The sequence below is a fragment of the Hyla sarda genome, chromosome 9 (assembly GCF_029499605.1).
Source record: "Hyla sarda isolate aHylSar1 chromosome 9, aHylSar1.hap1, whole genome shotgun sequence".
Taxonomy (NCBI): Eukaryota; Metazoa; Chordata; class Amphibia; order Anura; family Hylidae; genus Hyla; species Hyla sarda.
The window spans coordinates 60,487,412-60,504,066 of record NC_079197.1 but is presented as its reverse complement, the minus strand read 5'-3'; the positions used below and the strand labels follow the sequence as shown (position 1 = coordinate 60,504,066).

General features: G+C 44.0%; 1 protein-coding gene across 4 annotated transcripts in view; it reads right to left on the bottom strand.

Annotated features, from left to right (window-relative positions):
• LOC130291604 (ras-related GTP-binding protein A) overlaps nucleotides 1–16,655 on the bottom strand; it is a 1,042,086-nt gene that overhangs the window by 588,507 nt on the left and 436,924 nt on the right. For all 4 annotated transcript variants that reach the window (XR_008847980.1, XM_056540559.1, XM_056540557.1 and 1 more), the window contains exon 4: nucleotides 16,118–16,185. Coding sequence is in view for 3 of the 4 variants with exons in the window: in XM_056540559.1 (XP_056396534.1) it covers nucleotides 16,118–16,185 (68 nt within the window). In the remaining variant the exon portion in view is untranslated. The remainder of the gene's footprint in view (nucleotides 1–16,117; nucleotides 16,186–16,655) is intronic.

The following is a 16,655-nucleotide window of genomic DNA, read 5'->3' as shown; positions in this document are numbered from 1 at the left end:
CAAATTTTGGGGGGTATTTTCTGCTATTAACCCTTACAAAAATGTGAAATTTGGGGGGAAACACACATTTTAGTGGAAATTTTTTTTTTTTTTACATATGCAAAAGTCGTGAAACACGTGTGGGGTAATAAGGCTCACTTTATTCCTTATTACATTCCTCAAGGGGTCTAGTTTCCAAAATGGTATGCCATGTGTTTTTTTTTTGCTGTTCTGGCACCATAGGGGCTTCCTAAATGTGACATGCCCCCCCGAGCAAAATTTGCTCTCAAAAAGCCAAATATGACTCCTCTTCTGAACATTGTAGTTCGCCCATAGTGCATTTCAGGTCAACTTATGGGGTACCGCCATACTCAGAAGAGAAGGGGTTACAAATATTGGGGGTATTTCCTGCTATTAACCCTTGGGAAAAATGTGAAATTTGGGGGGAAACACACATTTTAGTGAAAAAAAATAATTTTTTTTTTACATATGCAAAAGTCGTGAAACACCTGTGGGGTATTAAGGCTCACTTTATTCCTTGTTATGTTCCTCAAGGGGTCTAGTTTCCAAAATGGTATGCCATGTGAGGTTTTTTTGCTGTTCTGGCACCATAGGGGCTTCCTAAATGCAACATGCCCCCCCAAAACCATTTCAGAAAAATGTACTCTCCAAAAACCCCTTATCGCTCTTTCCCTTCTGAGCCCTCTACTGCGCCCGCTGAACAATAAACATAGACATATGAGGTATGTGCTTACTCAAGAGAAATTGGGCTACAAATATAAGTATACATTTTCTCCTTTTACCCCTTGTAAAAATAAAAAAATTGGGTCTACAAGAACATGCGAGTGTAAAAAATGAAGATTGTGAATTTTCTCCTTCACTTTGCTTCTATTCCTGTGAAACACCTAAAGGATTAAAATGATGACTGAATGTCATTTTGAATACTTTGGGGGGTGCAGTTTTTATAATGGGGTCTTTTGTGGGGTATTTCTAATATGAAGACCCTTCAAATCCACTTCAAACCTGAACTGGTCCCTGAAAAATAGTGAAAAATAGTTTGAAAATTTGGTGAAAAATTGGAAAATTGCTGCTGAACTTTGAAGCCCTCTGGTATCTTCCAAAAGTAAAAACTCAATATACAGACAAGGAGAGCGCTCCTAGTCTGATACCGTAATGCAAAGATAATATAAACAGACAAGAAAACTTGCTCACCAAGTATAGTTGTACTGCGACCAAGTACAACTATGGTGAAGGCGTGAAGTAACCCTGCAACGGGCGAAGGGCGGCAGCTGCTCCTGGACACACAGGCGAAGTAATTAAACGGATCCCTCCAAGGAACAAACCAGGATAGAGGCAGCGCACAGGACTTCAAAGGTAAAATGGTTTATTTACCCGGCATGCAACGCGTTTCGCTGGATAACCAGCTTCATCAGGCATGGTAAAAGTAAAAACTCGTCACTTTTATGATGCAAACATAAAGTAGACATATTGTATATGTGAATAATTTTTTTTTATATGTAATATACATTTTCCTTACAAGCAGAGAGCTTCAAAGTTAGAAAAATGCAAAATTTTCAAATTTTTCATCAAATTTTTAGGATTTTTCACAAGGAAAGGATGCAAGTTACCACAAAAATTTACCACCATGTTAAAGTAGAATATGTCACGAAAAAACAATCTCGGAATCAGAATGATAACTAAAAGCATTCCAGAGTTATTAATGTTTAAAGTGACAGTGGTCAGATGTGCAAAAAAACGCTCTGGTCCTTAAGGCCAAAATGGGCTTGGTCCTGAAGGGGTTAAAAAGGCAAATTTCCCTGGGCTGAGGGCTGCACTACAGGACATAGACTGGGGGAGGTGTTCTCAAATACTGATACAGAAGGTAAATGGGACATCTTTAAATCAACTCTAAAAACTATACAGCTAAATATATACCAAAGGGGAACAAATATAAACGATTAAAACTAAATCCTACATGGCTGACAAATGATGTTAAAAGAGCAATAATTAACAAAAAATATAGCCTTCAAAAAATACAAATCTGATGGGTCAGCGATAACATTTAAACAGTACAAAGAGCTTAATAAAATCTGTAAAAATGTAATAAAAACAGCAAAAATTCAAAACGAGAGACAGGTGGCAAAAGAAAGCAAAACTAATCCTAAATATTTTTTTTAGATATATAAATGCAAAAAAAACAAGGACAGAGCATGTAGGACCCCTTAATAATGATAATGGGGAGGTTGTCACAGGCGATCAAGAGAAAGCGGAGCTACTGAATAGGTTCTTTAGTTCTGTATACACTATGGAAAAAGGAGCTGACATTGGCCAGGTCAGTGCTGGTAACACATCATGTAATGTACTGAACTGGCTTAATGTAGAGATGGTACAAGGTAAGTTAAGTGATATAAATATAAGCAAATCTCCAGGGCCAGATGGATTGCACCCAAGAGTTCTTAGAGAGGTAAGTTCAGTAATATCTGTACCCCTGTTCATGATATTTAGAGATTCTATGGTGTCTGGTATTATGCCAAGGGACTGGCGCAAGGCGAATGTGGTGCCAATCTTCAAAAAGGGCTCTAGGTCTTCCTCAGGAAACTATAGACCGGTTAGTTTAACGTGCATTGGGTAAATTGTTTGAAGGACTTATAAGGGATTACATACAGGAATACATAGGGGATAATTGTATTATAAGTGATAGCCAGCATGGGTTTACTAAGGATAGAAGTTGTCAAACCAATCTAATTTGTTTTTATGAAGAGGTGAGTAGAAGCCTTGACAGAGGAATGGCTGTGGATATAGTGTTTCTGGATTTTGCTAAAGCATTTGATACTGTCCCTCATAGACGTCTGACAGGTAAGTTAAGGTCTTTGGGTTTGGAAATTTTAGTTTGTAACTGGATTGAACACTGGCTTATGGATCGTACCCAGAGAGTGGTGGTCAATGATTCGTACTCTGATTGGTCCCCGGTTATTAGTGGTGTACCCCAAGGTTCAGTACTGGGCCCGCTGTTGTTTAATTTATTTATCAATGATATAGAGGATGGTATTAACAGCTCTGTTTCTATCTTTGCAGATGACACCAAGCTTTGTAGCACGGTACAGTCTATAGAGGATGTGCATAAGTTACAAGATGACTTGGATAGACTAAGTGTCTGGGCATCCACTTGGCAAATGAGGTTCAATGTGGATAAATGTAAAGTTATGCATCTGGGTACTAATAACCTGCATGCATCGTATGTCTTAGGGGGGATTAAACTGTCAGAGTCACTGGTAGAGAAGGATCTGGGTGTACTTGTAGATCACAGACTACAGAATAGCATGCAATGTCAGGCTGCTGCTTCCAAGGCCGGCAGGATATTGTCATGTATCAAAAGAGGCATGGACTCAAGAGACAGGGACATAATACTCCCCCTTTATAAAGCATTGGTACGGCCTCAACTGGAATATGCCGTTCAGTTTTGGGCACCTGTCCATAAAAGGGACACTGCGGAGTTGGAAAGTGTGCAGAGACGCGCGACTAAACTAATATGGGGCATGGAACATCTTAGCTATGAGGAGCGATTAAAGGAGTTACAATTGTTTAGTCTTGAGAAGAGACGTTTAAGGGGGGATATGATAAACGTAAATAAGTATATTAATGGCCCATACAAAAAATATGGAGAAAAACTATTCCAGGTTAAACCCCCCCAAAGGACGAAGGGGCACTCCCTCCGTCTGGAGAAGAAAAAGTTTAGTCTCAAGGGGCGACACGCCTTCTTTACCGTGAGGACTGTGAATTTATGGAATGGTCTACCTCAGGAACTGGTCAGAGCAGGAACAATTAACAGCTTTAAAACAGGATTAGATACATTCCTGGAACAAAATAACATTAATGCTTATGAAGAAATATAAAATCCCATCCCTTCCCCAATATCGCGCCACACCCCTACCCCTTAATTCCCTGGTTGAACTTGATGGACATATGTCTTTTTTCGACCGTACTAACTATGTAACTATGTAACTATGACTTCGTTACGAATTTCAGGAAAAATTCGATTTGCAACAAATCGCTCCATTAAACTAAATTTTACAGCGTTCCAGGCTATTGGAGACCTAAGATGGCGGATCCACATGTGAGTACATGGAGCAGGGGATTATAGGAGGGCGGGAAACAGCGGCGGGAATGAAGGTAGGCGGGCTGACCCTGAATCACATGTGAGATGCAGCCTATCAGTGTTCACTGACCCCTGTGATGTCACAGCCCCTATATAATCGGCGGCCATCTTGCCTCGGTTCATTTCATCTATGCACTCAGATGGAGAGGACGGGACTGCGTGTGTGTGAATAGCTCATACCACAGCGTTACACTGCAACTGCTAGTCACATCAGCATTAGGGAAAGACAGGAGTGCAGAGTGCTTTGCTGTTATACTGAGAAGGATCATTGATAGCTAAACCTCCTATTCACGTTATTGAGCATTGCAGCAGAGAGGGGCAGATAGCTGTCAGCTGCCTCTTACAGATCTCCAAGCTGCCTGAACTTTCTGAAGCATCTTATCTCCTCATTTTTCAGCCCAATTGAGTTTATTTTTATTTGCTCCACAAATCTTCTGCTGCTCAGAATTGTGTGACAGAGTGCAATTTAGGGTTTAATCCCTGGATTTTTTTTTGTGGTGCCTCACTGTTGGGTCCTGCTGCTGTTCAGAAATAAGTAATATTAGTGTGGACTTTAGCGCCTTTTCACCATTTTTCACCTGTTACTCTGTCTCTGTGCTAAATTCAGTGTTATACCACACATTATACACCTGCCGGTGTATGAAAGAAAAAAAAAAGTATTTCCTGGGTACAAATATGCTTAACAGTGCCCTTATCATTGCAAAGGGCCTACATACAAGCAAATAGCTTGCCATATACTACCTTTTTTTCTGTCTCTGTGCTAAATTCAGTGTTATACCACACGTTATACACCTGCTGATGTATGAAAGAAAAAAAAAAGTATTTCCTGCGTACAAATACGCTTAACAGTGCCCTTATCATTGCAAAGGGCCTACATACAAGCAAATAGCGTACCATATACTACCTTTTTTTCTGTCTCTGTGCTAAATTCAGTGTTATACCACATGTTATACACCTGCCGGTGTATGAAAGAAAAAAAAAGTTTTTCCTGCGTACAAATACGCCTAACAGTGGCCTAATCATTGCAAAGGGCCTACATACAAGCAAATAGCGTGCCATATACTACCTTTTTTTCTGTCTCTGTGCTAAATTCAGTGTTATACCGCACGTTATACACCTGCCGGTGTATGAAAGAAAAATAAAAGTTTTTCCTGCGTATAAATATGCTTAACAGGGGCCTTATCATTGCAAAAGGCCTACATACAAGCAAATAGCGTACCATATACTACCTTTTTTTTCTGTGTCTGTGCTAAATTCAGTGTTTTACCACACTTTATACACCTGCCTGTGTATTAAAGAAAAAAGAAAGTTTTTCCTGCGTACAAATACGCTTAACAGTGCGCTCATTATTGCAAAGGGCATACATACAACCAAGTAGTGTACTATTTAGTACCTGTATTTTTGTCTCTGTGCTAAATTCAGTGCTATTCCACACATTAGTATACACTGGCTGGTGTATACAACAAAAAAAAGAGTTTTTTTTCTGCGTATAAATGCGCTTAACAGTGCGCTGATCATTGCAAAGGGCATACATAGAACCAAGTAGTGTACTATTTACTACCTGCTATTCTGTCTGTGTGCTAAATTCAGTGCTACTCCACACATTAGTATACACCTGCTGGTGTATTTAAAAAAAAAAAAGTTTTTTCTGCGTAGAAATCCGCATACCAGTGCTCTCATCATTGCAAAGGGCATACATACAACAAAGGAGTGTACTATTTAGTAAATGTTATTTTGTCTAGGGCCTATATATTTTGAAAGGACAGCCATAAGTAATCGCCTGCTGCTGTTCTATACCCTCATAAATGCACTAAGTATGTCAGGCAGGGAAGTGCCAGGACGTGCACAGAGAAGGGGCAGAGGCCTACATACGTCAGGCAGAGTTGGCAGCAGATTTGGGACGAGTGGCAGCAGGGGTCGCAGCAATAGGCCTGAGCTCCCATTAACACCCAGCGGTCGTGTCGTCGACCCATCTCTCCTCGTCAATTGATTTGCACACTCATCCCCATCATCACAAGCCACATCTCACAACCCCAGTCAAGAGTCGGTGGGTTCCTCAGACACAACCCTCAGTATGCATGGCCCGGGAGCAGTCCCTGTAATCCCATTGCCTTTGTCCTATGCTGTTCCCTCTCCCAAAGAAGTATCTCATGCTTTGGGTTCAGCTCCACTATTTAGTGAGGACGATGTAATAGAGGACAGTCAGCATCTAATGGGCAGCCAAGAATGTGAGGAGACATGTGTCCCTTGCTCCGCAAGGTGGCCAAGTAGTGATGCGGAGAGTGACGTGGGAGGCAGTGTTTCAATTGCTCAGGGTCCTGAGGCAGACACTGTTGTGGAACACGAGGAGGACATCAGTGACGTGCACACATCTTTTGATGATGATGAAGCCTATCGCAATTGGGAGCCGGGTGCAGAAGCCGGGGCTTCATCATCATCAGGAGAAGAGATTTGCTCTTTGTCTATGAGGCAGCAAGGCGGTAGCACGGTTGGCAATCAGCGTGGTGGTGGCAGTAGTGGAAATTCAGGAGCCAAACGTGCCAGGGGGAGACCACCTGCTTCGCGGCAAGCTACCATTCAGGGAGGTAGTGGAACAGGGTTTCCTGGAGACGGCGCCAATAGCAGTGAAATAGTGCGAACTACGGGTGGGAAAATCAGCTACTCTGCGGTGTGGTTGTTCTTCATAAAGAATCCAGAGGACCTTAGCGTAGTCACATGCAAAATCTGTGGGCAGAAAGTGAAGTGTGGCCAGGGTCCCAATCTCGGCACCACGGCTCTGCGTCAACACATGATTCGCCACCATAAAGAGGCCTGGGATAACCGTGGCTCCGAGGTAGTGGTCCAGCCTGCCGCATCACCCAGTGGCCATCCGCTCCCTCCGTCATCCAGCCAAGGCTCCACCACCTCAGCCGAAGGGAGAATTGTGTCAAACCATCCTTCTTGCGCTCCTGCTTCCTCCGCTCGTAGTCAGCCATTCCGCCAACAATCGATCGGCGAAGCAATGTCCAAGAGACAACAGTATGCGCCCACTCATCCAACGGCGCAGAAGTTGAACGGGCTCCGGTCCAAGTTGCTGTTGTTGCAGTCCCTCCCTTTCCAACTGGTGGACTCTGCAGCTTTCAGGGAATTGATGGTTTGTGCCGAGCCGAGGTGGAGAGTCCCAAGCTGTCATTTCTTTGCGAAGAAGGCAGTACCAGCCTTGCATAAGTTTGTACAAGAGAAGGTGAGCCAGTCCTTGAGCCTGTCGGTGTGTTCAAAAGTTCCCGGCAGCACCGACGTGTGGAGCTGTAACTATGGGCAGGGACAATACATGTCTTTTACTGCCCACTGGGTAAATGTTGTTCCTGCACAGCCACAGCAGCAACTTGGACAGGTCACATCGCTTCCTCCTCCACGCTCTCGCTCCCAGGCAGTTGGTCCTTTTACAGTGTGCGCCTCCTCCCCCGTGTCCTCGGCCTCCACTGCACATCCAAATCTCGGTGGCCCTCGGTGGCACGTGTGTAGGGCACAGCGGTGTCAAGCCGTCCTTCACATGGTTTGCCTTGGCGAACGGAGTCACACAGGGGAGGAATTGCTGAAGTTCATTAGGGAAGAAATCAGAGTATGGCTTACTCCACGAAATCTGGAAATGGGAACCATGGTGACCGACAATGGGAAGAACATTGTGGCCGCGCTGCGACAAGGAAGTGTGAACCATTCGCCCTGCATGGCACACGTGTTGAATCTGGTTGTCAAGAAGTTCATCAAGTCTTCACCCCATTTGCAAGACGTCCTGACAATGGCAAGGAAACTGTGCATGCACTTCAGCCACTCGTACACCGCCAAGCACACTTTGCTTGAGCTGCAGCGTCAGAACGGTATCCCACAACAAAGTCTCATTTGTGATGTTGCCACACATTGGAATTCCACCCTCCATATGTTGGACAGACTTTACGAACAAAGAAAAGCCATCACGGATTTTTTGATGATACAAGCAGATAGGAGTACTCCCCTGTGTAACTTCAATGTGAATGAGTGGTAGCTCATACGTGACACCTGCCGTATGCTGAGGCCCTTTGAGGAAGCCACATTTTTTGTTAGTCGCTCGAATTACGCCATGAACGACGTAATTCCCCTCCTACATTTACTCCAAAAAATTATTGAAAACATGGCTGGTCACGACAATGGAGATGTTGCGCCTACATTAGAAGGCTACATGAGTCCTGTGGGGGATGAACTGGAGGAGGATGATGAGGGGCAGAGCGGAGCACAGTTTACGGTGGATGAGATGGCCGGTGTTTCTGGTCATTGGACAGGAGGGGAGGAGCAGGAGCAGCCAGAGGAGCTGGAGGGTTATTACGAGGGAGGCGAGACAGAGGACCCAGACACACCGTGGCAGTATGCAGTGGAGATGGAGGCAGGTAGTCCCAGTGAGTCACTGTCACAAATGGCACGATGCATGCTGAGTTGCTTGCGTAGAGACCCCCGAATTGTCAAAATTCATCAGCGTGATGACTTCTGGATCTCCACCTTATTAGACCCTCGCTACCGGCCCAGAATGGGGGCCTTTTTTACACCCACTGAGAGGGAGGACAAACTGACCTACTTCAGGGAGCCGGTTGGCCGATGCCTATCGGCCACATGGTCCATACACTCGCAGGTCTGACTCGGGGGGCCCTCTGCACTCACCTTCAACTGCCACGGCTGCTGGGGAGGGGAGGGGTGGCAGGGGCAGTACCGGCTCAATCAGCAGCAGCCTGAGTCTACAGTCGCTGATGAGTAGCTTCCTTCAGCCGCATAGTGAAGCTACTCATCAGCAGCAGGTGGACATGAAGCAGGACCTGAACCAGCAGGTGATGGCTTACCTCGACATCACCCTGCCAACAACCGTTGAAGATCCGCTGGACTTCTGGGCAGCCAAACTCGATTTATCGCCACAACTAGCCGAGTTTGCCCTGGAAAAGCTGTCCTGCCCGGCCAATAGTGTGCCATCAGAGAGGGTGTTTGGTGCGGTCGGGGCCATAGTCACCCCAAGGCGAACTCGTCTGTCCACTAAAAAGAGACTGACGTTTGTCAAGATGAATCAGGGATGGATCAGCCAGGATTTCCAGCCACCAATGACAGATGGGTCTGAGTAGATTGACCATGCTCCTACAACAAAATTTTCTCTATTGTGGTTGGTTATGAAACCCTCTGGGGCAGACCTGGGGATTGTATGGCCCGCTTGACACATACGGCCCTTTGATTGGCTCTGACCGGCCCGCACTGATTGGGGGACAACTATGCTGCCTAATCTGGGGGACAAGTATGCTCCTAATCTGGGTGACATCTATGCTGCCTAATCTGGGGGACAACTATGGTCCTAATCTTGGGGACATCTATGCTGCCTAATCTGGGGAACAACAATGCTCCTAATATGGGGAAAACTGAAGCTTCTGGCTTTGGGCCTATAATTTTTTGAAGTTTAGCAGTAGCTAAATACATGCTTAATGCAAATGTAAACATTGATCTTTAAATGTAAGGGGTTATGAAAACCTCTTGGGTACTGCAAATGCATGCTCCAGACTCATTCTGTGTCTTTCAGGAACTACTTTCCTCCCTTGTACCTCTGGCCTTGGGCCTTCAATTTTTGGATGTTTAGCAGTAGCTAAATACATGCTTAATGCAAATTTCAACAATGATCGTTAAATTCTTGGCGCTCTGCCAGTGCCTACTCCTACCCCGCCTGGGCCGACCTCACTAACCAACTCACTAATCCAATCGCTTATAGCGAAGGGCGGTGTGTACAAACGGCAGGGACTTAATAAACGCCAGCTTATGACCCTCACTTACTGGTAATTCCTCGTTTTAAGATTAAATTATTGCAATCACAGATCCCTATCACAAACTGGTTTCAGCGTGCAACACGCACCTGTCCTTGAAAGATAGAGAGACGCTAATCTGTTCAGTGGAGCGCAATGCGGCCCAGGACATCTGAGGTCATAACAAACCTGTTATTGCTCGATCTCGCAATTGATCGGGCAAGGTAAAGGGTTATTAAAGCCTCTTGGTTACTGCTGAGGCCTACTCCTGACTGCTCCTGGTGCAATGTATGGGTTAATTAAACACTCTTGGGTAGTGTTATTGTAAAATTTACTGGTAATTTTATCAGTAATAAAATTGAATTTTGCAGAATGCTAACCGTTACACAACGGAACGCTTGTTGCGTGCGATTTTTTCATGAAAAAGAAAATAGATGGAGAGGGATTAACTCTGCTTAATCATTTTTGGTGAATAGAATCCTTTTGCCATCTGATTTTTTGGAGACAGATGCACTTACACACATGTAGTAATTTTTTTAACCAAATTTCAAACATTGTGTGGTTTATTACTTTTGAGAAGAATGTCTTTGGGTGGTCCACCATCCTGCATTATAGAGTTTTCTGAACTGCTGTATATGCGCTTGTTTTAACAAAAAGGTATTTTGTCAGACAATTTCGAAAAAAAAATGCGTTTTTTTGGGGTGGATTGTGAAGCCCAGGTGACGTGTGTGTAGTGTGTACTCGTGCATCAGTCAACTCCAGTCTGTGTCCGTTAGGCAATATATGGGTTACTGATGCAGCAGAGGTGAGGCCTAGGTCTTGGAATTTCAATTATTTAAAAAAATTGAACATATTGTGTGGTTTATTATATTATAGAAGAATATCTTTGGGTGGTCAACCGTCCTGCATTATAGAGTCTTCTGAACTGCTGTATATGCGCTTGTTTTAACAAAAAGGTATTTTGTCAGACAATTTTTTTTTAAATGCGTTTTTTTGGGGTGTTTGTGGTGAAGCCCGGGTTTGTACTCGTGCATCAGCCAACTCCAGGCTGTGTCTTTCAGGCAATCTATGGGTTACTGATGTAGCTAATGTGGGGCCTGGGTCTAGGAATTTCAAATTTTTTTTTTCTAATTCAACAATTGTGTGGTTCATTATTTTTGAGAAGAAAGTCTTTGGGTGGTCCACTGTCCTGCCTTATAGACTCTTCTGAAATGTTGGATATGCGCTTGTGCTTACACAAAGTTTAAGAAAAAAATTTACACAATTTTGTTGATTTTGGGACGGATTGTGAAGCCCTGTGTGTACTGGTGCGTCAGCACACTCCAGGCTTTGTCCTTCAGGCAATAAATGGGTTCCTGATGCCGCAGAGGTGGGGCCTGGGTCTGGGAATTAAAAATTTTTGGATTGCGGGTGCTACAAAAAAAGATGGACGTTCAGTGGAGCGCGCCTGCGGCATAACACACCTGTTATTGCTCGATCTCAGGAGAAGGGGGTTCATCATCGGGAGAAGAGAGTTGCAGGTTGCCCTTGAGTCAGCAAGGCGGTAGCACGGTTGGCAGTCAGTGTGGTGTGGCAGTAGTGGAAATTCTGGAGCCAAACGTGCCCGGGGGAGACCACCTGCTTCGCGGCAGCTTACCTTTCCAGGAGTTAGCGGGTTACCAGCATCGGTCGATGAAAGATAGCGGCCCCGGAAATCAGAGGGCATAACACACCTGGTATTGCTCGATCTCGCAATTGATCGTGCAAAGGTAGGGGGTTATTGAAGCCTGCTGAGGCCTACTCTTAACTGCCCCTGGTGCAATGTATGGGGTAAATAAACACTCTTGGGTAGTGTTTTTTTTTATTTACTGATCATTTTATCAGTAATAAAATTGAATTTTCCAGAATGCTAATCGTTACACAACGGAACGCTTGTTGCATGTGATTTTTTTATGAAAAAAATAAATAAAAAATACGGACAGGGATTAACTCTGCTTCATCATTTTGGTCGAAAAAAGTCCTTTGGTGATCTGATCTTTTGGAGACAAATGCGCTTACACACATATTGAATTAGTTTTTGTAAAAAAATTCAAACATTGTGTGGTTTATTATTTTTGAGAAGAATGTCTTTGGGTGGTCCACTGTCCTGCATTATAGAGTCTTGTGAACTGTTGGATATGTGCTTGTTCTTACACAAAGGTATTTCTTTTAAAAAAATTCTAAAATGTTGTTGTTTTTTGGAGGGGATTGTGAAGCCTGGGTGTGTACTGGAGCATCAGCCAACTCCAGGCTGTGTCCTTCAGGCAATATATGGGTTTCTGATGCCGCAGAGGTGGGGCCTGGGTCTTGAAATTTCTAATTTTTGGATAGCGGGTGCTACCAATGAGAAATCTTTGACAAAAATGTCATATATAGTGTTTTTTATTTTTTGGGGGGGGGGATTGTGAAGCCCTGGTGTGTACTCTTGCATCAGCCAACTCCAGGCTGTGTCATGCAGGCAATATATGGGTTCCTGATGCCACTGAGGTGGGGCCTGGGTCTTGAAATTTCAAATTTTTGGATAGCGGATGCTACCAATGAGAAATCTTTGACAAAAATGTCATATATAGTGTTTTTTATTTTTTTGGGGGGGGGGGGGTTGTGAAGCCCTGGTGTGTACTCTTGCATCAGCCAACTCCAGGCTGTGTCATGCAGGCAATATATGGGTTACTGATGCCACAGGGGTGGGGCCTAGTTCTGGAAATTACAAATTTTTGGATAGCGGGTGCTACCAATGAGAAATCTTTGACAAAAATTTCTCATTGTGTTGATTTTGGAGGGGGGATTGTGAAGCCTTGGTGTGTGCTGGTGCATCAGCCAACTCCAGTCTGTGTCCTACAGGCAATATATGGGTTACTGATGCCGCAGAGTTGGGGCCTGGGTCTGGAAATTTCAAATTTTTCGATAGCAGGTGTTACCAATGAGAAATCTTTATCAAAAATTTCATATATTGTGTTGTTTTTTTTTGTGGGGGGGGGGGGGGGGAATTGTGAAGCCCTGGTGTGTAGTGTACTAGTGCAGCAGCCAACTCCACGCTGTGCCATTCAGCCACTAACTAAATGGTCTCCTCTTGCCACGCTATGTCCACGCTATGTCATTTAGTCACTATATGGTCTCCTGACACTGATGCCACCACCAGGCTCTGTCATTGTGCTGCTGTGCGGCAGTGATTCTAAGAGCGATGCCGGTAATCTGCATGCTTTTCTGAATAACAGTATTATTTCACTACCCCAGCACACTCCATATGCGTTTTAGGACACAGCAAAATGTTCTATACCCCTATAGAGGCTGTATGTAGGCTAGAAATAGCCTTTTTTAACATTGATTCAACGCAAATAAAATCGGATCGAAACAAACTTTTCGGGAAAATTCGGCGAATAGGCAGAATCGAATTTTTGAAAAGTTCACTCATCTCTAGTTATAGTGATCACTGATAGCAGTGCAGTGCTGTAATAGCACTGCCGCAAGAAGTCTGTTCCTGACATTTATCAGCTGTAAGGGGTATTTTAAAGAAGTGGAGATGTTTAGGAACCACAGTATCTCAGCCACAAAGTGGAAACCACATAAAGTTACATAATGGAGTCATCAAGTTGTATAGAGCATGAAAGTCACCAACACTCAGTTGCCTCCACAGTTGCAGACACCAGACATCATCTGGCAAAAAAAATCAGCTTAAAAACTGTGCCTGATGGAAGCTTAATGGGCAAGTAGCTAGATGGCCACCATGCACAATGCCAAACATCAGATGGAGGGGTGCAAAGTGTCAAATAGAGCAGTGTAAATAGACTCTGGAGCAGAGGAAATGTGTTCTGTGAATGCTAGTAAAACATTACCCCTCTGACCACATTGTGCAAGCTGTTAGGTCTGGTGGAGGAGAAATAATGTATTGGATGCCTAGGCCTCCTAGTTCCAGTAAAGGGAGAATTTAATGCTTCAATAGTAAGACATTGGCCCTCATTTACTATTCTAAACCCGACCTCTTTTGTCGGGTTTTTTTGTCGACGGACCCGATGTGGATTCTCCCAAACCCGAAAAAGGGGCGTTACCCGACATTTCTGAGCTTTCCCACGTATTTATTAAGGTTTCCAATCCAAATTTGTTGAATTGTTGTGGATTTTTTCCCGACAGCTCAGAGGAGTTGGAAACCAAAACCAACAAAACCCACGTGCGACAAACAGGATGCAACATAATAATAAATACCAGGGGAAAAAAGCAGTCGGGTAAGAAAGCAACATAGACTTACAACCCGATTTTCTTAGTAAATGAGGGCCATTGTGGACAATTGTATTGTTGAGCTTTGTGGAAAACAGTTTTGGTTGGGCCCTTTTCTCCTCCACCATGACTACACCCCAGTACAAAAATCAAGGTATATAAAGACATGGAGGAGGAGTGTGGTGGAAGAACATGACCTGCTGCACAGAGCCCAGGCCTCAACCTCATCCAACACCTTTAGGATAAACTAGAATTGAAATTGTGATCCAGGAGCTCTCCCCAACATTAGTATCTAACCTCATTAATACTCTACTGGATGAATGGGCAAAGATTCTGACAGACACCTCCATAATGTTATAGAAAGTCTTCCTAGAAGAATGGAAGCTGTTATATCTGCAAAGGAAGGATAACTCCATTTAAATGTCTGTGGATGTAAATTGGAATGTCCTGAAAGTTTCTGGAGGTGGAAAATGAAGGAGGCCAATACCTTTTACCATTTTGTAAATGTTAAAGGGGTTCTCCGGTGCTAAGACATCTTATCCCCTATCCAAAGGATAGGGGATAAGATGCCTGATCGCAGGAGTCCCGCCGCTGGGGACCCCCGTGATCTTGCATGCGGCACCCCGTTTGTAATCAGTCCCTGGAGCGTGTTCGCTCCGGGTCTGATTACCGGTGAACACAGGGCCGGCGGCGTGTGACGTGTGCCCCTCAATGCAAGCCTATGGGAGGGGGCGTGATAGCTGTCATGCCCCCTCCCATAGGCTTGCATTGAGGGGCGGAGCATGGCATCACACGGGGGGCGGAGGCGTGATGTCACACGCCGCCGGCCCTGTGGTCGCCGGTAATCAGACCCGGAGCGAACAAGCGGCGGGACTCCCGCGATCAGGCATCTTATCCGATATCCTTTGGATAGGGGATAAGATGTTTAAGCACCGGAGAACCCCTTTTACAAGAGTTAGGGAATGGGTCATGTACAGGAATGGTTTGTAGTCTGTTACTATGTACATGAAATAGGGCGGATTGGACATCAAATGAGGGGAGCTGGACATTACAGGGGGGTGGATTTCACCATTTGTTTATTATAATGCAATCACAATATTTTCCTCCATAATCGCAATATGACATTTTCCTTAAAGGGGTACTCTGGTGGAAAAAAATATTTTTAAATCAACTGGTGCCAGAAAGTTAGACAGATTTGTAAATTGCTTCTATTTGAAAATTGTAATCCTTTCAGTAATTATCAGCTGCTGTATACTACAGAGGAAGTTCTTTTCTTTTTGAATTTCTTTTCAGTCTGACTACAGACTGATTCTCTTCTGACCCCTCTGTGTCAAGAACTGTCCAGTGCAGGAGCAAATCCTCATAGCAAACATATCCTGCTTTGAACAGTTCCTGACATGAACAGAGGTGGCAGCAGAGTGCACTGTGGTCAGACAGAAAAGAAATTTAAAAAGAAAAGAACTTCCTCTGGAGCATACAGCAGCTTATAAGTACTGGAAGGATTAATATTTTTAAATAGAAGTAATTTACAAAACTTTCTGGCACCAGTTGATTTAATTATTTTATTTTTCCAGCAGAGTACCCCTTTAAATCTTGCAGCCCTGGTAGGACCTTCTTGTAAGAAGTTTGTTGTGGGTAGGTAGTAGGTTTGGTAGGTAGATAGTAAGTTTGGTAGGTAGGTAGTAAGTAGGTAGGTGGTAAGCTTGCTAAGTAGGCAAGTAGGTAGACCCCCCAGGGTGCCGTGTCTGTATTTGCATCTGGTCATAGCAACAATGTCATATGCTAACTATATATGTACTTTATTTTTTTTATTTTTTTTTGAAGGAGGGGGGGGGGGATGTGTCAAGGGGCTTGTGCCTAAATATGTCCGTTGGGACTATATTGTCCTTATATTATAGTCTTTATACAAATGTCCCTATGAAGGAAAAGCAAATATCGGCAATTATTGAAATTGTTACCTTGGATTACTTACCATATCTGTGTCAGAAACAGGGCCAAAACTGGTGACATATATTTCTGTTTTAACTTCTGTCACTGAATCTAAAAGCAACAATACAGACAAAGCTTTAACGATCTGAACAATAACAGCACAAAAACGAGGCAAGGCAACTATATGATCATGTAGGATTATTTCTCATAGCTAAATTAAGACAAGTATAAGGAACAATTATACAACACAAATAGAGAAACATAGCCACACATCCACCATTTGTATTTTGATCTACTTGCTTCTCAGCATAATTTCAAAAACTAACAGGTTGTTAGTATACAACCTAGTCAGAGTGGGTCCCTAACCTGACACTGGCGTAGCGCCGGGCGGCGACCACTGCCTCCGAGACACCATGCCCACAGGAGAAATGGCCCAGTGGCCAGGCGGCCCCACTGCTGCCCGACCAAGCCCCTGGCTCTGGGCCACACCACCTCACAGACAAAGCAACACAGAAACAATGGCTGCCACAGAGAACCACACCAGTGTGAAACCTAACATGTGCCCCCTGCCAGAGGGCTGG